Here is a 25,005-nt window from a genome sequence, read left to right on the forward strand (position 1 = left end):
GCTTTCCCAAGGGAAGCATCAACATATGCTGAGCTCACCCCGCAGACCCTGAAGCTGAAACCAGCTTGTCAGGAGGAAGGGTGGCACGGCAGGGCCTGGCCCAGTGTCCTCGGTGACAAGTGAGCATTTGTCACCGTGGGATCTGCCAGCATGTTTCCCCATCAGGCTTTTTGCCCGTGTTTGACCTCTCCTTTTAGCCTGCTCAGCTGAAGCACGGAGAGGACATGCCATCCATCACCCTGCAGATGCCAGCAATAATGTCACACTGAGATGCCCGAGCCCTGGTGGGACACATGCTCATGTCCCACCATCAGTCTGACTCTGCTAAGCACATGTGACAGGCTGGAAGAGCTGGGATCTGCTCCAGGCACTGCCTCTCCTTTACTGTCCCCTGCCATCTCTGTCCTGACAAGAGAGGAACAGCTTGCAATCCAAGGACAAAAACATTAAAAGTCAAGTTTTTTTACAGTATGGGAGTACTACAGCAATTAAAGAATGAGCTAAAAATCAGAATGGATCAGAATTCCCAGCTCCTCTGGATGTGGGCAACCCCTAGGTCCTCACTGCTGCCATTCCCTGAGCAGGAGAGCCCCAGCCCTGGCTGCTCCCAGCCCTCACACCCCATGTGGGGCTCCAGGCACAACAAAACAGCCTTAGGGAGATGTCACACATTTGGAGATGTCATTTAGAGGTGTCACCTCACTTCAGAAGAGAAATTAAACAAAGGTCTTCCCCATCCAGATCACAAAAAATTAACATTTTTTCTTTGAAAAGCCTTGCCAGCCCAAGCATCTTCCTGTCTGCCCAAGTGCTGGTGGCTAACCCGTGATCTCCCAGTGCTCCCCAGTTGAATTCACTGGTAAACCACAGAGCAGCTCTTCTCCCTCGTAGTGCAAGCTCCTGAGGCTGGAACAGCAAAGCCTTAAGGAGGGACAGCTTTAGGAAAGACTAGTGAAAGACTCAGCACAAAAATACCCTGATGCTTGTTTTAAAAAACAACAGCAAACAGAGATTCCAGTCCCCATGGTGCCCTCAGGGTGGGTGCATTCCCTGCAGCAGCACCATTCACCTCCCCACACTTCTCTTGCCTCAGTTGCAGCCTGCCCTGGTTCTCAGTCCTAACATGAGAGTTTCCAGGACATCTTCTACTCCATGTCCCCTCCTGTCCCCCTCCACAATCACCTGAGGACTCTCCAGGAGCCATTCCTGGTCCCTGGTGTCACTGGGCTCTTGCCCTGTTCACACCATTCCAGGGTGTGGATCCTTGGATTTACTCCTCCTTTTACTCCTCCCGTAGTCTGACACCTTCACAGTCACAGAATAGAATGCCCAGAGCTGGAAGGGGCCCACAGGGTTCATCGAGTCCAGCTCCTGGTCTGCACCAACACCCCAACAATCCCACCCCGTGCCTGGGAGTGGTGTCCAAGCTCTCCCGGAGCTCTGGCAGCCTCAGTGCTGTGCCCATTCCCTGGGGAGCCTGGGCAGTGCCCAGAACCCTCTGGGGGAAAAACCTTTCCCTGATGCCCAACCTAAATCTTCCTGACACAGCTCCAGCCATTCCCTGGGTCCTGACATTGGTCACTGGAGAGAAGAGATCAGTGACCCCTTGTGAGGAACTTGTAGGGTGCAGTGAAGTCTCTCCTCAGTCTCCTCCAAGCTGAATGAGCCAAGAGACATCAACTGCTCTTTGTCTGGCCCCTCTACACCCTTCACCACCTTCACACAGCTTTCCTTTATCACTTTATTTTGTGGTAGCACCCGAAACTCCACACAGAGCTCGAGGAGAGGCTGCTCCAGCACAGACCAGAGTGGGACAATCCCCTCCCTCTGCCAGGCAGGGGTCTGTCCTGCCCAAACCCTCTGACCTGCAAACCTCCCAACCTCCACACGAGCACTGGAGTTGTCCAGAGCTCGACAATGTGGCTCTGGCCAGCCTGGCTCCAGACTGTGGTGACTGTTTGGATTTAGAGCCACATCAGAAGGAAAACTTTCCAAAGGACTTCCAGCACAAGTTCCTCTCTGTACCAGCTCCTGCCCCAACACAAGGAAACCTCAGTGATGTTTGGGATGCTGAAGGGATCACAGGGCTGTGTTTGTGGCACAGTTTGCAAGCCCAGCCCCTCCACTCAATTCACTCACAGGTTTTCCACATACCAGGCAGGGCAGGATGATCCTGCCCTGCTCAAAGCTGGACTTGCTGGGAGCCCCAGGTGCCAACTCTGCCAGGATTTATGGAAGTTTTAACCTGGCAGCTTGAGCTTAAGCACTCAGGAGGATGGAATTAAGGGAGGAGGGATGGGGGTGCTGTGGGCCATCCCTGCTGCCCCCACAAAATCCACACCGACCCTCCCACAACGACATCCAGGGCAGAGAAAGCACAGGGACTCCAGGAGTGCCCTGTGCAGGTGGTACCTTGGCTGGCACTCTCTCCCAGCACAGAACTCATGGATGGGCTCAGGCCGGGTCATGGCATCACAGTAGGTGTCATCCACCTCGATCCCATCATAGCGAACACACATGGCATATGTGGACATCACTCCTGGGCTCAGAGAGAACACACACACACACCAGGGTGCTTGGTGAGCTGCACATCCAAGCTCTTTGTTGTTGTTGTTGTTGTTGTTGTTTTTCTGGGTTTAGCTGCATTTCTCAAAACTTCCTCCCGGTGGGAAGCAGCAAGCTGGACTTTGTGTCCCGTGGGATGGGTGCTGCTGGGTGGGAATATCACAGTGGCCACCCCACCAGTCTGAGCAGTGTGGTTGAGTTTGGCCAGCTCAGAGGAGGGCATGGCCACCCCTGCCAGGGCCTGTCACCAAAACCAATACATGACTAACATATTTTTATAGGAAATACTCAGGGCCACGAGTCTGCTCTGCCAGGCTGGTGGGTGGAGGCAACAGCAAACAGCCCCCAACCCACTCCATGCCCCCACTCTCCCTGTGCATTGCACCAGGTGCTCCCCAGGTGCATCCAGACGTCCAGGCCAAGGCAGGGATCCTGGAAGTTTGGCAAGGAAGGCCCTGCCCCTCCTGTTCCCCCTCCAAAGCAGCAGAGACTTTTCCCCCACAGCTTCCCGTGCCAGAGTAAATGTTGGGAAGTCCCTTCTGGGACCTGGCTGGGGACCAGGAGGCTGCTCTGGCTACAGGTAACAAGAATTGCAGCTCTAGGGAACATATGGTTTACATGAAACTAAAAAAAGATCTACAGCTCTTGACATGGCCTTGCCTCTCTGCGATATGTCAGTGAGAAAAGGCAGTGAGGAAGGAGAAATTTGAGTTAAACCTCTCTCGGCTTGCTGCAAACCAGGGCAGAGCAGGCTGGCCCAGCCAAGGGAGAAATTTGTTCAGAGGGGAATAAAAGAAGTCAAAAATGTCCCAGAATGTGTGGATGATGGGATCTTGGGGAAACGGATGACTTGCAAAGCTCCTGCTGCAGGCACGGGGCTGCTGGACAAGAGTAAATGTTTAAAATGTAAAATCCTTGCATTTGATCTTTTGAGAGATGTCCCTGAGATCGTAAACTCCTCTCTCCCACTCCTTTCCCTCTTTTTAATTCCAGAAGCACTGCAGGCTCTGGATAATTTCAGGGGCAGCACAGATAAGTGCATGACCCACACGCCTAATTCATCCCAAGGGAGTGAAAGGACCCCCTAACCAAGGGGTGAGGGAGGAAATCAGGTGCCTTGAAGCTTTTCAGGGGGCATAAAGGGAGGAATTTATGCAAAAAGAGAGAATTTCTGCCTGAAGAATAGAGGCTCAGTTTCAATATCCTTGGCATCTCTGTCCCTGTTCCAGATTTACACCCTCGCAGCTGAGCTCAGGGTAGAAGGAGTGGGAGAAACAAAACATAATCAAAAAGCCAAATGCTATTGTGTTTCCTGCCAGAGCTGAACAATCTTTAAAATTTCTCTTTGCAGGGAAGCAGCTGAGCTTTTCAAACCCATTGGAGCTGTCAAAAAGGTGAGGAAAGGAGGGGGAAAAAAATAAATAAAAGGCTCAGCACAGGTTTGGGGATCCTGCTGAGCCCCATGGGGGACACAAAGTGATGGGAAGCGAAGGCAGTGCTCAGAGATTCCCAAAGGGAGGGTGTTTGGAGGGATGATGGACACTCTGGGCACCAAATTCTCATCCTCAACACACCTGAGAGGTCAGTGGGCTTTGCATGCTCAGCCCCCAGCTCCTCTCCCCACCTCTGCACCCAGGCACAGCAGAGCTGAGGTCATACTAAAGGTGAGCTCACGAGATCCCCTGGACATCACCAGCTCCTTCCCATCCCTCACAGACATAAAATGGACTCACGCACCAGGTGATTTCAGCAGGTTGTGCAGAATTTGGCTGCTTCTTATAACTACCTGTGGTGCATGTAGAGCTGCAGGGTTCATGGGAGGAAAGCTTCCACCTGTACATGTCAGCAGCACTCACACCTTGGCCCTTTCTTAACAACTTCAATCTGTTTCTAGCAATAAGCAAACAAAAGGGAAAAAAAAAGAAAGAAAGAAACAAAACAAAACAAAAAAGGCATTTACAAGGCGAGCAGTGACAGCCCACGACAGACACACACATCTGGCTGCAGTTCGGTTGGGTTTGGGTTTGGGAGGGGATGTGCTTGGTTTGGCTTTGGTTGGGTTTGGTTGTTCTGATTTTTTGGGAGGTTCGTTCGTTTGAATCAATTTTTTAATTTTTTTTAGTTTCACAACATACCTGTCCTGAGCCCCAAGTAGAATCCCCAGCCCGGTTAGAGGCAGAGCTTCCACTGTCTAGAAATAGAGAGAATGGGATAAAAATACCCACAAGTAGAAACAGTTCAGAATTTAACAAAGTTTGCATTTTCTGCTCAAATACACCTGGCCCTCGGCACGCAGTGACTAAAGGTGCAGTATCTCCTCCCCTGTGTCTCCAGGGCTGGGCAAACCCACTCATGCTGCTCAGTGCAGCAGAAATTTTGGCTGCTCCAATCTCCAAAAGCCAGCACAGGAGTTTCTGAGCTCACCCCTCAATGCCCACTGATTTTGCCATTCTGGTTTTGGTCTGATTTATTTCGCTGGGAATTTGCATCTCTCAGACCCACGCTGTGCTCAAACACAAAGTGCCACGGGGAGAGGAGTAACAGAGTCAGCCTGGTGTGAGAAACAGCATTTATCCAAGTGAGAATTGCAGCTGCTCCCCGTGCTGGGAGAGGGGAACACCTCAGGGATACTGCACCTTGACAACAAAATGTTCTCATACCTTTGTCCAAACCCTTGAAACAGCTACACTGGAATAGTGTACAAGGTTGTATCCTCACATCCAGTTGTCTCTGGCCTGGCAGGATATGCAGCTTGTATGATTTCTAGGCAGCAGAAGCTCTGAAATTGCCTTATTTAGTTGTTTGCAAGAAAAAGTTGAGGTCCAGCCTATCAAATCAACCTTTAAAAGGACACTGTTGAGAATCCAACCATTTCCTCTCTGACCCACCCTCCTTCTACCACCAGCACTGAGCCTCCAGAAGGATTAAAAACAACAACAATCTCATTTTCCCTGTTGATTTTGCCTCTGTCAGTTTGGCAAATGGTTGCTTCCTGCGCTTGAAATGGAACTGAAATTAATGTGACTTTTTTTTGGTGGAAAAATAACAACCTCAGCTCACTATAAATAGTGTTTTATGTGCCACAGCAGCTCTGCCTGGGAACCCACACCAGCTCCTGATTCCCTGCCCTGTGCCACCAGCTGCTCCCCAGCCAGGACAGGGCTCATAAATGACACTTGTCATTAAAAACATAGTCAACATCTGCTTTGTATACTTCAATTTGCCTGGAAATATTACCCAGATCCTCCAGTCTATATCCTACCCTGCAAGGCATGAAAATAAACACCAAGTTATCCTGTGACCAGAACTCCTCTGTCTTGAAAAGGAAAAAAAAATCTTCGAAATAAGCTTTACCCCACATCTGAGGACAGTAAATCTTTCAACAGTGTCCCTTTAGTGTATGTGATCTTAAATAAAGAGCTTCTATGCATGACAAGGTCCCAGGGACAAGATCTTTCTAGAGGAATCAGACATTTTCAGCTCATTTCCAGCAGAGACAAAGTTGTCACTTTGTTCTCCTCTAAATGCAGACAGCAGCCCATTGTCCAACAAAACTGGGGGCATTTTATCTTTTATTTTAATTTTCCTCTTTATTATGAGCTAAATAATAAAGTCACGCATTTGCTTCCCGAGCTTTTAATCTGCTTTTCAAGCAAGATACAGCACAAAAAAATAGCACCAGTCCCTCTCCCTTAACTGAGTTCTGGGCTGCCCCTTTTCCCAAAGCAGCTCCCACAGCAGAGGAATAACTGACAAAAGCACACAAACACCACAGGTCAACATCCACAGTCCCTGGCTTCCATTTCTGTGTTTTATTTTGATTTTTATTTCTAAGCAAAAGGCCAAACTCATGGCTCCTGTTGCAGGCTCAGCCCTAGCTGCACACTGGGATAGAGGATGCTTGGATCTGTCCCAGCACAGTCTAGAAAGGTTTTTAGCTGCTCCAGGAGAGGAAAAGCAGCACAAGAGCCACCAACCCATCCATCCCAGCTGGCTTTGTTTCCAGAGAGGAAATTGGACAGCCCACACTGGTGCAAGGTGCTCCTGTAACTGGGGACCTCCATCCACACCACAACAGCTCAGGAAGAAATAAACTCCTCCACTTCTAACCTGCACTGTCCCACATGGACAGACCGGCTCCAGAGAGCTGAGCTTCCCTTCTTGGTTCACTGACAGGGAATGAAAATGAACAAAAAGCCACAATCCATTCCAGACTGATCTTGGGAAGTATTTGGGAGGTCTCAAGTCCAAGCTCCTGCCCTCTGGACTAGGCTGACCCCAGTAACAGACTGGGCTCACAGGGCCTTGCCCTTGCCCAAGGATGGGAATCCCTCACTCTGCCTCACTCCAGGACAAGAGATTTTCCTTGTGTCCCATCCCTGTTTCCTCCTGCACGGTTCTGGCTGTCCCCTCGAGCTCCCTCGCTCCTGTGGGACAACTCCAGCCCACAACACACCAAACCCCACATCCCACTGTCACTAGGGGCTGTATCCCTATTTTATCTGGTGCCAGCAGGAGCATTAATCCTGACCTCAGGGGCTGAGCTAGGCTAGAGCTCCTCATCCCTCACTCCCACCCTGGAGATCCAGGTTAGTGACCAGTGTTACAACAGCAACTGGGCTTGAGGAAATAAATTAAAAGTTGGGGGGAGCAATAAAGGCCTGAGAACAACCAGGCTGTGCTGACACATCCCATCCCACCCTCTGGAAGTGAGGTGCAAGTTGTTTTGTTGCCTTCTTCTCTTCCTCCCTCCCTCTTCTTTTTGTCTCCAAACAGAGGCACCCCAGCTGCCCCCAGTCTGCCTGCACTGGTCTTGCAGCCCTCCACCAGCAAAGGATGGGGCCAAAAAGGACCTGAGCATCTCTCAGCATTTTGGCTGGTGCAAAACTGGTCTGGATATCAATATTTTTATTTGATGACTTTAAATTTTGTTCCAGAGAAAGAGATGGGGGACAAGAGGGAACACTGTAGAATAAAACCAAGGGAAGAAGAGGTGGAAAAATATATCAGTGCTGGGTGACATTCCTGAAGGGGTTTAAATCCCTTATCAAGAGATGGGCAGCCAGGGACAGTGCAAGGAGCTTTTTAGAACCCAAAAAAGCTGCACTGGAGCCACAGTGTTCTGTGATGTCCTGTAAAAGCCAAGCTGCCCCGAGGTCTAAAGCTCCCTGTATTCCCAGGAGGTAGGAAAGCACTGCCACCATTTCACAGCTGCTGGGGTGGAGTTTTGGGGTACAGGGTGGCAGCTGAGGGGACACAGGGAGTGTGATAAGGCTCAGGGGAGCCCCAGGGAGCAGGACAGTCCCTTCCTTGCCCCAGGACAGGGTAAGAGGAGCTGAGGGTGCTGCCCTCTCTGTCAGAGGATGGATGAAATGCTTGCTTTGGCAGCTGAAGGCAGCTCTCCTGAGCCAAGCCACGAGGAGAAATGATAGATTCAAGCCCTTGGCAACGTTTCATGTTCTTATCATTAAGAAGTTTGCTGATCCATCTGGCTTCATGGCCATTTTCTTTAGCATGAGTGTCTTCAGCATAAGGTAGTGGAAGTTGTGGGTAAATCCAGCTACCTCTAACCAGCGGGAGCATCTGCTCAGGACTTTGCATCTCCTCAAGCTCAGCACCTCATCCTTTGTTTTACAGATCCAGGAGGAGGCTGAGAGGAGGCTGGGGTGCCGTGAGGATGCACAGTGGGACCTGAATCCACAGCCTGCCTCTGGGACCTGGATACTCCCAAGGCTCCAGTTTCAGCTCAAGCTGCCCAGGAAGTGCTCTCGTGTGGCTGACCAGGAAGGAGAGCTAATTGGAGAGCTAATTGCTGCTGTAGGCACTGGGCCCCTCTCGGTCCCCATGTGCCCACACTGGGAATGAGTTCTGGGCTCGGAATCAAGGCTGCTCCCCAGAGAGCCCTGGGACACCTCAAAAGCTGATAGATACTGATCGTGGGGATCAGCACCTACCCAAGACCTCCTTCCACCCTTCCCCAGAGCAAAATCTGCTGCTAAAGCTACACAAACTCTTTCTTTACCTCCCCACTTCCACTCAAACCAGCCATCTAAAGGAGTCCTGAAGTGCTGGTCCCAGTATCAATCAATGAGCTGCTACTGCAGAGCTTTGGATATTCCTGTCCAAGCTGTGACTCCTTGAGCTGCTTCTGCAGCTGCTGAGGCAACAAATCCAGGCTGTTCCTGCAGGACCTACAGTGGAGCTCCTGGTGGCAGGGCCACACCTGGGAGCCGCTGGAAGCATATTCCTGCCATCCCAAGTGAGGAGGATCGTGGGTGGCACTCAACAGGGTGGGTGAAAAGGGGCCAGGACCAACTTCTGCTGCATCAGAACTCAGAGGAAGGGGCTGGGGAATGGGAGCAGGACTTCAAGGGAAGGCAAAAGGAAGAGGCTTCTTCATGACAAGAAGCTGTGACATCAGAGAGCAAGGCCCCACTGACAAACATCAGCATGGACTTCCCAACATGCCCACCAAGGAGGACATCAAGTTCTCCTCTTGCTTAAATGCTCTCATGACTTCCTGCTCTCAGACCTCTGGCCCTTCCTTCCAAATTAACTCCCAACAGAACATTTTCACCGTCCCACCCTCACTTACCTCCTGCTTCCAAAGAGATGGAAGCCATGCATTGAGCACAGGGCTATTATGAGAACAGCAATAAATTGGATTTAATTTGTAATTAAAGGCACGTCTCCTACCTTGCTTTGTGCGTTCTGTTCCCTTGAGGGCTGCTCATGGTGACGGTGGCATTTGAGAACGATATCTCTGCAGAGGTGTTGGTGGCTTTGCCATTGCTCAGCTCCATGTGGGTGCTGTTGACCGAGTAGGTGACAAGGCCATCGCTGTCCTCGTAGTCCACGTAGAGGCTGTCCATGGGTGACCCCACCGAGTTGATTGGGTCTCCCTGGGCGAAGATGCTGTTCATGGTCATGTTGAGCAGCAGCTCTTTGGAGTCCGAGGTCTTGCCCAGCAGCTTGTCCGTGATGGCGTTCTCCAAAAGGAACTCCCTGGAGCTGAGCCTGGGCTCGAGGTCTCTGTCGTCATGGTCTGTCTGGTAAGTAGACCTGGTTACGTTTGAATCTAGATTGGAGCCAACAGGGGGGAAACCACAGTGACAACCACAAAATGCATCAAGGCTGGGAGGGAAAAGCAGCCTGGAGCAGCGGGGATGCGCCAGAGCCTGAGCAGCCACACGGGGTGGGGAGAGGCAGGGATGGGGTTCTGGGGAGGGGGAATCTCATGGGGTTCTCAAGGGTGTGCAGCTTTGGCGGGGCTTATCCCAGTATGGTGTGGCCAGAGGGGAGCTCAGCACCCGCCAGCACTGCCCAAAGCAATAGCAGAGGTGAAAGGAAGGTGCCCTCCTGGCCCCACAGCCCATGCAGCCATGCTGGGAAGGCACTCCAGGCACTTCAGGGGTGGGATGCCCAAGGGACTCAAATAGGAAGGAGTTGTTGGGGCCTTTGGAGGGGTGGGAGGTGATGGGAAATGTGGTGATGGGGAGCTTTGTGCACCCAGGGCTCCCTCCTGTCCTTGGCATGAAGCAAAGCACAGCAGGGCACCAGCAGGGAGATCTCACCCAGGGTCCACCCCCCACACCCCCCACCAGAAACCAGAATCTGAAGGGCAAAGAGGATTTGTGAGCAGAGATGTTTTAAAGAACTTTCCAAGGTTTCCAAAACACAAACCAGCAGAACCACCAGAGGTAGAAACAGAGCATTTCTCAACAAGAGCTCTGAGAAGCAGAACAGTGAGGCCCAAGTCTCCTCCTTACCTTGGGGTTGTTTGCCCTTCAGTTTTGGCTCACAGTCAATTGTTTCTGCTCTTTCATAGACCTCATTGGTTTCCTGACCTTTGCTCAAGTTTAAATCTTCCTCCGTGTCCTGCCTTCCAAACACCTGGTTCTCCAAGTCTATCCTTTCCCTGGAGATTTTCCCAAAGTAGGTTGCATTGTGCTGGATAAAGCCCAATGGCACTTCTCCATCGAACTCTCGGCTCTCCTCGCTCTCCGACTCAGAGAAGGTGTAGTAGATGGGCTGCAGATTTTTTGAGTGTGGCTTCCTCAGGAGAGTGTATTCAAATGTGATGGATGGGTTCTTGCCATTTTGATTCCAGACCTAGCAAAGAAATCAGATTATTAGAGGGTGCAGGGAATTGGTGGCATGCAAAGCATGGGATTCTTGGACCTGACAGTTGGGGAGCATCACTTCTACTATTTCCAGTCTGTTTTCCTTCATAGTGCCAACTTCTACCTGCTGGAGCCCAGCACCATTTTCCAAGGGTTATTTAGCAGTACTGCTGTGGGGATTAACCCCAGCTCAGGAGCCACAGGTCACACTTCCTCCTCAGCCACTGAGTGACCAGGAACTTGGGGCAGCCACTTCACAAGACCATCATTTGCAAAACCACTTCTTGTGGAGCACACCCTCCCCTACAGCTACTACACCCCACTGGGGCTGGGGACTCCCAGTTGAGACAACCTCACAGTGATCTAATGCTTTTTAAGCACCCAAGAAACCATCTCGTCCCCTTCCAGAGGAGCTTGGGGCTACATGGAAGATGTCAGGAGCTGGGCTCTGGCTGGCTGCCCAGAAGAAAATTAAGGGACTTTTCTTCAAATATCTGGTTTTACATGGTTTGCTTTCGAGAAAGTATCGGGGTTTAAGGTTTATGCACTCGTCTCAGCTCCCTGGCCCGGTTTCTTTTCTTTGCTTTTCCTGCCAGGTAACTTGGATAAAGATGCCAAGGAGCAGAGGAGAAATCCCCTTGTAGTGCCTGAGGCATCTTCTCCCTGCAGAGAGGGGTTACCAAGCCCACATTCACCACACACAGCCCTGTCTGAATCCAAGAGCACTGACACAAGTAAAATAGGGTTGGGCAAAGAACTGGGCAGAGTCACTTCTCCCACTCCCCTCCTCATGTGAAACCATGGCAGGACTCTGCTCCCAGGATCACCCCTTTCTCAACCCAAGGTGCATTTTCTGTTTTCCATCACAAGAACGTGAGAAGTCAAGCTCACCATTATGTTCAGCCCTTGATTTGTGGGTCCCTGGGCAACAATGTACTCGATCCCAGTCTCGTACACATCCATGGGCCGGCGGTACTTGAACACAGTGCCTGCAATATTGAAGTTCTTTGGGCTGTCCACTTTATAGTTCCCGTTGAAGAAATAATACCCGGCTTCATCAGCCACAGCTTCAAAGGAGAGAGAACAGACCGTGCTGTCACATGCAAGGGCAAAGCTCTGGATGCTGCCCCTAGTTCATTCAGGGGGTGAAATCAGAGTGTCACAGCAATAAAACAAGGGATTCTCCTACATGACAATGCACTGGTCACCTGTTTGCAACACACCGTGTGAGGATGTGCCCAGAGTTCTGGGCCATGTGTCCCTCCACATTGCAAACCCCTGGGTACGTGGCTCACACTCGCCCTTGGCTCCTGTCACCCCCTTGGCACCAGCCCAGCAGGGACATGGAACAGTCCCAGCTTTGCAGAGAGCACTGGCAGGTGAACAAGGGCAGGAGATGCCTCCTTGGGAGCTGATGCCCCCTGAGCCAGCAGTGGCCCAAGAGAGGCCCAAGCTAGCCCAGGAACTGGTAACCACACAAAGCCTTTTTCATCAATAGAATCATCCAAGAATGGTTTACATTGGAAGGGACCTTGGAGGTCATCTCATCCTGCCACAGGCAGGGATACCTTCCACTGGACAAAGCTGCTCAAAATCCCATCCATCCTGGCCTTGAACACTTGCAGGGATGGGACAGCCACCTTCCAGAGGCCACAAGCCTCTAACACAGCAAATATGCTTCTCTTTAGCAAGTCTGGATTTTTCCACACTGCTCCTGAGCAGCTTTGTCACCTCCCCCATGAGATGGGTGTGTAGTCACCAGCACTTCAGCGAGGCCACTTGTAGGTCCCATCCCCTTGGTGCTGTTGTCATTGCACATTCCCAAGTAAGGGAATGTTAAGGGGATCATGAGAGAGGTGAAGTCACTTGGCCATCTGTGATCCAGCACCAGGGCATCTGTCACACCCTGCTGAAATCCCAGTAATATCCACCAACAGTTTCTGCTTTAAAGCAATCAAAGTGTCGACAAACACAGCCCAGGTGCTCAGATTGCAGAGAGGAGCAACACTCTGGCTTGGACAACATGGTTGGATTACATTGCCTACAGATTTAACTCATGTCTGCAACAGACTCACTGATCCTTGTGGGTCCTTTCCAACTCAGGATATTCTTTGATTCTATGACAAAACTACATCCAGCTCCACATTGGAAAAAGCATTAGCCAGCATAGGCATGCATCCTAGGGAAGTACCAAGAGGTTATACACACCCAGAACATCTGCAGACTTTTTCCGTTCCACTATCTGGATATCCCTCGCGCCGGCGGGAATGTGCGTTACCAGGGAATAACCTACGGGAAACTACGGATTAATGAAAGGATCTTTGTAACCAGTGATCTGAGAGAAACCCTCCTCAGGCAGAGCTGCAATCTATCAAACACGCTGGCCTGGACCCATGTTTTTAATGAGCTATGGATTAAAAAGCCCCAACCCTTCGTGTTTTAGGCTACAAGTAGGAGTTTATCGACAATAGAAAAGAAAAATGTGTGAATTGTGTGTCCTGGTTTATGGAGCAAAAATGCACCCAAGGGGGGGGAAAGGATTCAATTCTTACATGCACAAATATCATGTTTATTTAAATTGGTGTAAGAAAATACATCTGTAGATGGTTTTATTAGTAGAAAAGCACTGGTATGGTTCAGTATTGATCCCTGAGTTAACCAGCATTCCCAAATCCCCAAAAGGAAATAGGAGTTGGTTTCTCCTCTGACTCCCCTCCACTCAATGCCAGACAAGAGATGGGACAGGACAAGTCCTCCCACAGCACTGAAATTCCTGCAGTTTGCTCCATCTCAGAGAACATTAATCATAATTCCTGAATTAGATTGTTATATTTAGGACATGTAGGTTCGGCTGCTTTACATCACACTGACTCTTGAAATCCTGGTCTTTCAAGATACTGTTACTTCCTGTTATTACAAATCGTTTATTTCTAGTCTTACTGGGTCATGAGTGTCCTGTTTTTGGCTAAATGACTAAAAAAGACTAAAATAGATACCAGCCTCTTGCATAACCCTTTCACACCACTCATCAGAGACCTCTGGTTTCTGACAAACACCACACAAATTTCCTGCTTTGTTTTTTGTTTTGTTTTGTTTTTTTTTTTCAAAGAAGGTTTTCTCCACCCAGAGTCACAAGTGGCACCAACACACATAGAACACATGGGAAAAACTGAAGCTGGGCAGTTGATAAGACCTGGAAGCAATTTACCAAAAAAAAAAAATAAATCCATTCTAAACCAAGCCCTCTCAATTTAAGCCCTCAGTCCCCAAAGCCTTACCAAGATGAGAATTTCCTTTCCGGTAACTGCCAGTTACGTGGGTGCAGCTGCTCCCATCTCCTTGGCAAACTCCACATTTATCCAAGGTGTGGGTGGAAAACAGAATGCCATCGCAGCCAATGGGCTAAAAAATGCACAGACAGAGCACTGAGGGTCAGGCGAACGTCGCACCCATTGCAATCCTCTGAATGCTACTAACAATATTTTTGCTATAATGTTTAACAACCTCACATTTTCCAGACACGCAAACCCCTCGGAAATCCGTGTATTTGCAGGATGTTCCATCCCTGGCCTGAACCATTAACTGTCTCTGACCGTCCACAGTGGTGCAATGAAGGTCACAGGGCTTGCTAGAAATGTGAACATAGTCATCTAAGGGGAAAGGATATAAAGAGGGATTCAAAAACAGCAGAAACACCACAACTTTCACCCTACCCAAGCCAGTGAATCTCTGCCAAGCTAAACAATTGCAGAGCAGTGACAGTTCAGAAGCTGCCATCCCTTGTGTTTCAGGATAGACAGGAGATGGCACTTGGACAGTGTGACAGCCTTGCCACAGCCTGGCAGGAAGAGATGCCCCAGGGCATCACCAGCACCAGCCCAGGGCAGGCACTGAGGCAGCAGCACTGCTTTGTGTAAGGACTCATGTACGTTACACAAAAACATGGTTGTTCACTTAGCAACACTTGATACATGAGTTAAATTTACAGATAGGCTGTTGGAAATACCCATGTAAGACAGTACTCAAAACTATGGCAACCCAGAGCATTTTATAATCTCTAACTTTTCTATAAACATTCCCCCAAGATGGACTTAATTCACCCTTTGCTTCCTGCAGATAACAACTGGCTGGCAGCACCCACCAGCACAGCGATCCCACATTGTATAATATCCACAGGAAGCAGATGACAAACTCGTATTTGCTTCAGAACCCCAATGCCAAGTGTTTGTCTCCACCAACTCCTGAGCAATCAGGGACCCACTGGCCTGCACACCCAAACAAGGCAGCATAAGTGTCAAAATATTTGGCTGCAAATCCCCCAGGAGTCACAGGAACGCCTGCTTAAATACAAAACAATTCCTGCAGCATCAGTGGTGAGTCAGCTTGAACAGCAAATATGTAAGAAAGTTGTCACCTTCAAGGAACAAAAGCCACCAAGGAGAAATAGCTCATGGACCAAGTTCTACCTTGCTGAACCTGCAAAGGTTGGAGAGCCAGGGGCTTGACACACAGGGAAATTGATTTGATGAAGATAATTGTTCTTGGGTATGTACAGAGACCCCTAAAACAAAGTTGCAGTAGATCCCATCTCTATTTTTAAGGACCCAAATGCAAATTTGCAGAACATGAGCTCAGGAGCCTCCTCAGGAGAAGGGTGCTGGCTTCCCAGTAGCTCTAAAGCTCATTCATGGCTTGTGTTTAATACTTGATTATTATGGGAGTTCAGTGCCTAAAAGTTCAATAAAATCATTTTCTGAGTCCCAAGTTGTTTCTGCAGTTCTTGCTCACCCCAGATGACCAAAGTGACCAGCTGCATCTCAGTGACACTTGACAGAGCACACAGAGGGCATGGGAGAGACCAAATATCCCCGAAAACAGCACAGCCAGCAATGGCCCTGGCTCAAAGGACACTTGTCCGGGTGAGCCTGACTGTCCCTGGCAGCACAGCCCATCACCCCTCGCTTTCACATCCTCCTTCAACCTCTGGTCCCTGGGAGCTGTGACCAACACAGGCTACAGACATGAAATCATGTTGTTTAATTTTCAGGCTACCCTGCAGCTGCCAAACAAGCCTTTGAACTCGGGAGACAGCTGATTGTGCCTCTGAAAAAACACTTTAAAACAGCAGAGGAGGAGCCTTCCTGCGGGCTGTAGCATCATAACTATCAAAATATTTGGCTGAGCATTATGAAACACACAAAGAATGTCTTGTTACCAGGATATAAAGGTTTCCATTGATACGTTCTGCCATTATACACATGGGAGTTAAATGATGAACACTGCTCCTCTCGAAAGCTCCTTCCGTTCACAGGGCACTCCTAGAATGGGATACATTAACATCCTGACGGAAACAAAGTGCGGGAAAGATTTCTGGCACATCACCACCAGCTGCAAGGAGTGTTTTCATCACCTTCCCCAGCCAGGGTCACATCCTCCTCCTCTTCCTCCCCCCACTGCAGGAACCCCCTGGGAATTTTTGCCAGAACCACTCTTTGGTTTTTATGACAAAATGCCCAAAGCCCAGACACTGGTGATGGGCACCAAAGAAGGGAACCTCCAGCTGCTTGCAGGATCTATAGGGTGACACCTACAGAACAAATGGTGTTCCCTCTCCAAGGGACCCAGAAATGCCATACATGACTTTCCCAACAAGACAAAGGATATCCTTACTTGGACTTTGCAGAGCTGGTATCTTTTGGATGTTCCAGTGCAAGTTTTATTAGCCAGCCCACTCACTGACTTCCTTCTGAATAAAAAAATGGTGGTTAGACAGCGGCAGAAATCACTTTCCCTTGTTTAAATTATTTACTCTTTGCCTCTGTAAGGTCAGTGTCCACACAGCAGAGCCACACAGAGATCTGTCAGTCTCCCTGGAGCTGGTGGCAAAGGTTTCTGTGGCTTTGTCACCTGCATCATCAACCATTCCAGGAGGTATCGTGGGATGAGGGCCTGGGGACAAGGTTTACAAAGTGGCTTTTGGCAACCACGCTGCCCAGAGAGGGCAGAGCCAGGCACAAAGCAGACGGCATCAGGGACCCCAAGCAGTCCTGCACCAGGGGGTCCTTGCTGCTGTGCCCCAAATCCTTGAGAACAGGCTCAGTCTGTGCCTGCTGCCCCTCTGCACCAATCCCTGCTGGAGAAACTGCAGGGCCAGCACAGGAATCACTCAGCTGCTGCTCCTGGCAAGGATGCCCAAAGCTCAGGAAATCACCTCCTGCTCAAGTAGGGTTTGCCAGACATTTCCATCAGTGCTTCTCTCTGAGTGGTGACCTTTTGGGTCAGCCAGCTGCAGACCCCCTCCCCAGCCCGTGGGTGCTGTACCTCTGTCTCAGGCAGTGCCTCTCCTGGGATTTGACACCTCCCCCACAGGTCCTGGTGCACGCTGTCCACTTGGTCCACTCTCCCCACCAGTAAGCAGTGACATCTGACCCCTCCTCCAGGCTGTTGGACGTCTGTGTCAGGTCCTGCTGGGAGCACGGGGCAGGGAAGAGCAGGAGTCAAATCCAAACCTCTGAGCCTGTTTGGGGACACTGAGGACACCCCTCCCCTCCCAGCCTGCCCCATTTGACCCAGGCATTGCCTTCTCCAGCTGAGGTCAACCCTGAAATTTCCATCCCTGCATTCTTGCAATTGTGTTTTCATTATAAAATTGGAATGAAGTGGCAATATTTGGGATTCCTCAGGAAAGGAAATTCTCATTGTTTCACTCAGTTGGCAAAACTGAGCTCCCAAACAACCCTAAGCTCTCTAAGACTCTTGGTGCTCCCTGACTCTTGCTCCACAGAGAATTCAGGGAGCTGAATTCAGAGCCAGCTGCAGCTGAAAGCTCCACTGGAAGCTTCAACAAACCCTTGCAAAACCCCTCTGCAGCAGGAGAGCAGGCCAGTGGGTGCCAGGGGCTGCCAGCAGGGTGGAGGAGCCTGTGTGCTCTCTCTGCAAGCACAGATTTGTCACTTCAGGAGGGTCCCTGACACCCCCACCTCCCACCCCCTGTTGTGACCATGCATCAGAGGGCAAAGGAACTGCAAATATTGCATGCAAAGTAAATGAAGGCTCCAGCCACTGCAGGGAGCAAGGAGTGATGCTCACCCAAGAGCAGGGCATGGCCCTTCAGAGTCCTTGAAATGTTCTGTGACTGGTCTTAGCCATGGAAGGTACAACTCAGGTTAAGCCCAGACTGAAGAGTGAAAGCAAGTCAGAAGTCCTCACAATTCTTGGAGACCTGCTGCATGCACAGAGCAGCTCTGCAAGCCCAGGGGGGTCCCATCCTAGACACCAGAGCATTCTCAAAACCCAAAGAGCCCCAAAAACGTGATACCCTTACCTGAGCTACGACAAAGACAGCATTGCCCACAAGAAGAAGGGCCAGGGTGCCTTTCAGCTGCAACAGAGCACTGACAGAGATGCTGCTCCACCTCCACTTGGATATCTTCATCCTAGAGAGCAACCAAACACTACACTGAGTACAACTCCCCCCCAGCCCCATGGCCAGCAGCAGGGGCTGCTTTGCCTGGGTTCCACAGCTCTGGTCCAGCATCCCCACTCAGCTCAGCGACACCGGCCACCAGTGACTGCAGGGACTTGAGCCTGAAGCTTTAATTAATTAATAGAAGCATTAGTGTGGTACAGGTTCTCTTCCCAGCTCAGTTTTTATCTGTCAAACCACAACTTTGCACTGGTTTCCAGTGGCTGCACCTGACACTGCTCCAAGCCTGCCTTGGAAGACAGCCTGGCTCACACGCGTAGCAAGCGCTGCACGCTGAGTAGCCAGAAGTGTTCCTGGATCTATAAAAGCAGTGCATTTAAATATCCCCATTTACAGGATTGCTCCTGGAAGAATGAGAATAAAATCTTCAAAAACAACAACAACAAAAATGCAATTAACAGCCATTATTCCTCCTTCCTTTCATTTACTCCACTCCAACTCCCCTCGGTTCCCAGGGAAGACGCCTGCTCTTATAGAAAAGGCACGACCCACAATTAAAGAGCAGAAATGAAGTATCCCAAGTGTCAGCCTTTCATCTCCTTCTCCATCTGCCTCATGAAAGAGAATAACCCAGAATGGCATTTTCTTAAATAAAACCCAGCTCAAAACCACAATACGTTTTATTGTGAACCTCCCTGCAAGAGCCAGAAAGGAGCAGGTTTCAGGAAATCATGCTTCCAGGCAATCACAGCAGCTCATGTCTGCAAGGAGAAAGAAAGAAAGAAAAAATAACCTCCCCTAAGCTAATTTCCCTTGAAAAGCAGCTAGACAGTATCTTTGGGAAGCAGGGGGGGTGAGAGAGGTACTGCTCCTGGGGAGAGAGGGCAGGACTGCAGACCTGCAATATAAAGAGCTTCTTTCCTACTCATTTTTGCTTAGTTGGGTTTGTTTTGGTTTTTTTATTTTTTTTTCCCTCCTTGCAAAGATTTTTGTAGCGGTTTTGAAATCACAAGAATTGCCGGCAACACCAGCCCTGCTTTGCTGTCTGGCTTAGAAAAATTACCAGAGGGCTTCCAGGTCCCCAAATCCGCTCTGCAATCGCCCTGGGGGAGAGGTCCAGCATGCTAAAGAGACTCCAAGAGGCAGATCCATTGATTAATGGGAGCCCAGAGCGCTTGGCCTGGGATCCCGCGGACAGGTGGCTGAGCCTTGCCTTACACTTGGTTCTCATTAAGGCTCCCAGACACTCCTGACTCGAAGCCAATACCAGAGCGCGCTCGGAGTTTATCCTACAGGCACTCGGGGCTGCGTGGTTAAATGAAGGGAAAATTAAGAAAGTGGGGGAGGGATGTCGCTGAGCAGCATCGCGGAGCCGGTACCGGGGCAGTCCCGCAAGGGCGATGAGGAGCCGGGATGCGGAGCCGGGATGCGGAGCCGGGATGCGGAGCCGGGATGGGGAGCCGGGATGGGGAGCGGGGATGGGGAGCCGGGATGGGGAGCGGGGATGGGGAGCCGGGATGGGGAGCGGGGATGGGGAGCCGGGATGGGGAGCGGGGATGGGGAGCGGGGATGGGGAGCGGGGATGGGGAGCCGGGATGGGGAGCCGGGATGGGGAGCCGGGATGGGGAGCGGGGATGGGGAGCGGGGATGGGGAGCGGGGATGGGGAGCGGGGATGGGGAGCCGGGATGGGGAGCGGGGATGGGGAGCGGGGATGGGGAGCGGGGATGGGGAGCCGGGATGGGGAGCGCGGATGCGGAGCCGGGATGGGGAGCGCGGATGCGGAGCCGGGATGGGGAGCGCGGATGCGGAGCCGGGATGGGGAGCGCGGATGCGGAGCCGGGATGGGGAGCGCGGATGCGGAGCCGGGATGGGGAGCGCGGATGCGGAGCGCGGATGCGGAGCCGGGATGGGGAGCGCGGATGCGGAGCCGGGATGGGGAGCTCCATCTCCGCGGAGCGGGCAGCGGAGAATGGTCCAGCGGGGAGTGACCCCCGCGAGGCCGGGACAGGACGGACGGGACGGGACGGGACAGGACAGGACGGGCCGTACCTGGTGGTGGCGGGGCCGGGCAGGACGATGCTGCGGGGCCGGGCGGGAGCGGTGGCGGCAGAGCGGAGCGGAGAAGCGGCGGCGGCCCCAGACGCTCCCTCCCTCCCTCCCTCCCTCCTTCTCCCTCTCCGACTTCAAAGGGCAGCCAAAAGCGCCGGGGCTTCCAGCGAGGAGGAGCCGCCGCAGTGGCTCCCCCCAGCCCGCGCCGGCCGCTCTTATAGCGGCGACGGGGGGGAGGCAGGGGGGAGAGCGGGCGGAATTCACACCTCTCGGCCCGGGATGCCCCCACCCCGGTTAACCCCTCGCCTCCCCCGGCGCCGGCCCGCGGCCGCCAGCCGGTTTCCTGAGGCGAGACCGGGGGGGCACAGGCGGGGGGAGCCCGCACCGCACGCATGAGTTCCCGCTGGTTCACGAAGCGCCGGGTTCCCCCCCGGGAACCCCCGGGAGGATGATGAGCTTTCCCCCCCTCCTCTGGGACCCTCCGGAGGATGCTCTGCTTCCCCCACACCCCCCCCCCCCCCCCCCCAACCGGGAGGATGCTCCGCTTTGCCCCCTCCCCGGGCACTCCCCGGGAGGATGCTGCACTTCCCTGTCCCCGGCACCACCCCGAGGATGCTGCACTCCCTTCCTCGGGCGGCAGAACGGTACCTGCTGCCCCTATCCCTCCGCCTACCCCATCATCGCAGGTCACCAAAAAACCTCCTCGGGAATTGTGCAGCCGCATCCTGACTCTGGGATGGCCGGGAGAATGGCTGGGTACGGTCTGCCAGGCTTTTAGTTTCACTTGCTGCTGAAAAATGAACCAGATCCTCAAGGTCCAGTGCTTTGGTGCCGTTTGGTAAAGCTCAGTGCCAGTCCTGCAGCTTGAAACAGTTTTCTGCCACACACAGAAAATGGGGTCAGGAAATTGGTTTGGGGCACATCAAGAGCCATTTTGGATGAGGACAAAACCCCCTGACTCAGTGACAGCCATGCACAGGTTGTGTCTGATCTGTGTTTGCGTGCCTCTGGGGGAAGAAGGGCACAGCTACAGTGTGTGCAACCTATATTTGATGTATGAGGTATCTGTGTTCTGAGGTCTGTACATGTCAAATGTGGTGACACTCATTCCTGTGCATTCCTCAGCACATCCCAGCAGCTCTGAGCAGCCCACCTGAACAATTCCTACATCCCACCAGACATGCTTCAGCTCCAGCTTCTCCTCCTTCCCTCCCTGCCCAGGGCAAAACCAGTGCTCCCAGCAGGGCACTGCACTCAAGGCCATCACTGCAGGCCGTCCCACTGACTACTCCTGGACTTTGATGGTAACATTCAGCCCTGTCACCATTTGCCATGGGCCAGGAGCACCCATCTGCAGGATCCTGCAGTGACTGTCCCTCCACCATGAGGCACAATTATCCACACAGCTCCTGCAGAAATCCCAGTGTTGTTAATTTGGACCCAGTCCTCCCAGGGATGTCTGTGTGACAGAGAATCCGTCCCAAAAAATTTACATGGGAAATGAAGTCTCCTTTTCTGTTTGGCTAAATGTCTGCCAGCCTGTTCTAATTTACCCAGCCAGGTTGATTTGCAACTTTCAATTTTCCATCAGTTGGCTGTGACCAGGACACTGGGAAAATTTAGCACTTGAGTTCACCCAACTCCTGCATTTCAAAATATCCCAGCCCGAGACATGCAGGAGAAAACCCTTTCCGTTTTGGAACCACCAGGAGGGAAAAGTCTGAATACGAGAGGTTTTAAAAGCATCGAATTATTTCACATTGAAAATGCCAGAGCAGCCTGGGTCCCTGCGAGCCACAGCATCCCCCAGCCCTGGGGTTGGGCAGGAGGTGGCACCCCAGGAGATCCCATCCCTGGGTGACCTCGCACCCCGTCCTGCTGCAGGGATGCCTTAGGCTGGAGGAGGAATGCCAGAGGGTGGGAATGCTGATCCCGAGGCAAGGGCTGGGGGAGCCGGCAGCAGGCGAGACACATTCAGTCTGTGCTTCACCAAAAGTTCATCAAAGCCAAAGGATTTTTTTTTTTAATATACTTTTTTTCCTTTTATTTTTTTATGAAACAGTTGAGATGACTCAGCGGTTTCTGACGCAATCCCCGTTTCATCGGAAAATTCCTAACCAGCTCCTAGTGGCAACTGATTGCTCCCATAAATCACAGTGTTATCCCTGGCCGCGGCAGCGCAGCTTACGCAGCCCCGGCCCGGCCCCGTGAAATCAGCAGGAGCGATGCCATCTCCTCCATGGGAGCGGAACCAGCCCCGAGAACAAACTGCAGCGGAGAGCAGATCCAAAACACGAGTTTTGCACCCCGCAGCTTCAAATCCTGTCACCCCCAAATCTCCGGGGACAGCATTGTCCCCAAAGCCGCGGGGCCGGGGGTGCCGCTGCCGCAGGTACAGCATTAATCACGGCCGGCCAGGCTCAGGCAACAGCGGGTTTTATCTCCCAGGTTTTGGCAGGAGCGTTAGAAATTATTTGCAGATGTTATTTACTGCTTTGGGGCTCGCAGTAAATTGAGACAAGATGCACCTGCATGGACAGCGAGAGGCTTTCCCACCCGGGACAGTCGCTGAGGGCTCGCGTTGGACTTTCCCAGGGAAATTTAGGATTTGGATGAGAATCTCTTATCCAGCTCTGCTCCCTGCATCCTGCACTAGGGCGAGGCAGCCCAGCAATCCGTGTGCCCCAGGACATGGTGGATGCTTGCCCCGACAGCCACCCCGAGGGACACAGAGCAGCCCTGCCCCAGGCAGCTGCCAGGCTTTTCCATCCCAAACCGGTGCTGTGCAGGACTCAGAGTGCAAAAAAAACCCCAAAAAACCAGCGACAGACACTCCAAAATAACCTTCTCCAGCCGGGGGAGCGTTGCCGGCGACTGGCTGCAGGTTTGGCCGGAAAAGTGCCTGGGGAGGAAAGGAGTTTCCTTGGCTGAAAGGAGTTCAACAAAGTGCTGGGCTGGGCACTGGTGCTGCTGGCAGGAGCCAGGGATGCTCATCTGAGTGAAGAAACTCAGGGTTCTGCAGGATCAGGACCGAGGGAGGGCTGGGGGATCCCTTTGCTGGTGCAGTTTTGCTGTGGCAGAGAGACCTCCCTCCTTGGCCAGGAGCAAAGAGTGGCAGCCAGCTCTGATCCAGGCAGAACACACTGACCTCCTTCCTGTGCTTCCCATGGCACGACACTTTTCCATCCTGACCCAAGCACCAGCCCTTGGACCTGCTGGAGCTGACACCCAGAAACCCCTGAGCTCCAAGCACATCCCTGGAACAAGCCCTCCATGAGCTCCATACCACAGGACCTGCTCGTGGTGAGCTAGAGCCGTGGATATGGAGCTCCAGCACCACTTTCCCGGCCAAATCAGCCCTTTCCTGGCTCAGCCCTTGCACTGGCACAGCAGATGGGATGGCTCTGCTATAGCCAGGCCCCCCAAAATGCCTGCCCAGGTCCAGGAGTGTGAGCATGGTCAGGAGTCTGTTGGCCCAGGACCCCCCAGCAGCTCCATCTTCCTTCGGGGATGAGACAACTGATTGGTTTTCTTCCTTTTTTGATCCTGACTGCTGAAGTGATGCGGTTGTTTGACACTTCTGCAGTTATTTCCAGGCCAGACTAGTGTGGCATGGGTAGATTAAAGCCATCCACGGAGTGTGTGAGGTCCCTGCATGACCAGAACTTTGCCAAGGGGATCAAAGCCCCCCAAAAAGCCCCTGGCAGCCAAGATCTGCAGCTGTGGCCCACCACTGGGTAACTAAAACATGCAAGAGGAGACCAAAAGGAGTGTTCTTTACAGGCAGAAGTGTTCTTTAGAGCTGGTCCCTTGCAGAGTGACCTGCGGCGCAGTGTTGGGCAAGGCAGCTCATCCCTGCGTGTCCCCACGCTCTGGGGACAGGGCTGATTTATGTCATGTTGGCCTGAGGGTTTCATCCGAAGAGATTTGCAAAATGTTCAGTCAAACTGAACCAGCCGAAGCCACCGAGCTCCTCTCACCATCAGATTCCTGTGAAAAATATCTCTGGGCAGTTTGAAAGCCACAAGTAACCGCAGTGATCCCAGGTATGGTCGTGGCTGTAGAGTTTCAATGGTTTCAAGAGCCTCTTTTTTCTGTGCAGACTTCAACTTTACCTGTCCCCAAAGGTTACGCATTCCTGCAAGAACCTGGAGGAGCTTCCAGACGAGTCAGGCTCGGTTTGAATTTTTAGCTATTCAAAGATTTAAGAAAAAAAAAGTACAAAACTTTTCTTTGGATGGAATGAGTCTGACATGGAAGTTGAGCAGTATTGTGCTGAGGGCCATCAGCTGTGCAGCCCTGCCAACCACAGGCATTCAAAATCTGTGAGTCAGACTCCCCAAAAACCCTAAGACTGGTTTCATTCCCTTTTTGGATTTTGAGCCTTGAAGCCTCACAGCTTCCAGCATTTCTCTGCAGAAAATGACATTTTTTTGACCAACAGGGTGAGAGCTGAGACCCTCAACGTTGTTACTGAGCTCCAGGAGTTATGGCTGTAAAAAAAAAAATCCCATTAAACACCACAAAATGAGCAATAAACCCCTGCACTGCCTTCATGAATTTGGCAGTGGGGGGCCACTCCAGGACACCCCAAAGATAGGAGTGATGGAAAACTGATGACAGGAAATCAGATATCCTAATCATTAATGGTGACATGCTTGTCATGGGCCATGACAAGGCTGAGAGGAAAGGGAAGAGTGAAAAAACCCTAAGGAAAACGGCAGTAAGAATACCTGTGAGCAATATTCTTAATAGGTTTATTCAACAGGGAGACAGGAAGGGGGATTTTTTTTTTTTAAGGGTAAGTATTCAGCTAAACTGCCTCAAATGGGGCCAGGTCT

General features: G+C 51.7%; 1 protein-coding gene across 1 annotated transcript in view; it reads right to left on the reverse strand.

Moving 5' to 3' along the window:
- The window catches only part of ADAMTSL2 (ADAMTS like 2), a 28,066-nt gene extending 7,508 nt beyond the window's left edge, over nucleotides 1–20,558 (reverse strand). The window contains 14 exon segments of the mRNA XM_062505716.1: nucleotides 2,413–2,539; nucleotides 4,352–4,455; nucleotides 9,262–9,643; nucleotides 10,335–10,677; nucleotides 11,580–11,755; nucleotides 12,897–12,977; nucleotides 13,967–14,090; nucleotides 14,193–14,338; nucleotides 15,904–16,006; nucleotides 16,359–16,434; nucleotides 17,010–17,152; nucleotides 18,013–18,147; nucleotides 20,165–20,237; nucleotides 20,239–20,558. Of these exon segments, the coding sequence (XP_062361700.1) occupies nucleotides 2,413–2,539; nucleotides 4,352–4,455; nucleotides 9,262–9,643; nucleotides 10,335–10,677; nucleotides 11,580–11,755; nucleotides 12,897–12,977; nucleotides 13,967–14,090; nucleotides 14,193–14,338; nucleotides 15,904–16,006; nucleotides 16,359–16,434; nucleotides 17,010–17,152; nucleotides 18,013–18,147; nucleotides 20,165–20,237; nucleotides 20,239–20,558 (2,333 nt within the window).
- Between the last annotated feature and the right edge of the window lie 4,447 nt (nucleotides 20,559–25,005).

This window comes from Cinclus cinclus, chromosome 19 (genome assembly GCF_963662255.1).
Source record: "Cinclus cinclus chromosome 19, bCinCin1.1, whole genome shotgun sequence".
NCBI classification, from domain to species: Eukaryota; Metazoa; Chordata; class Aves; order Passeriformes; family Cinclidae; genus Cinclus; species Cinclus cinclus.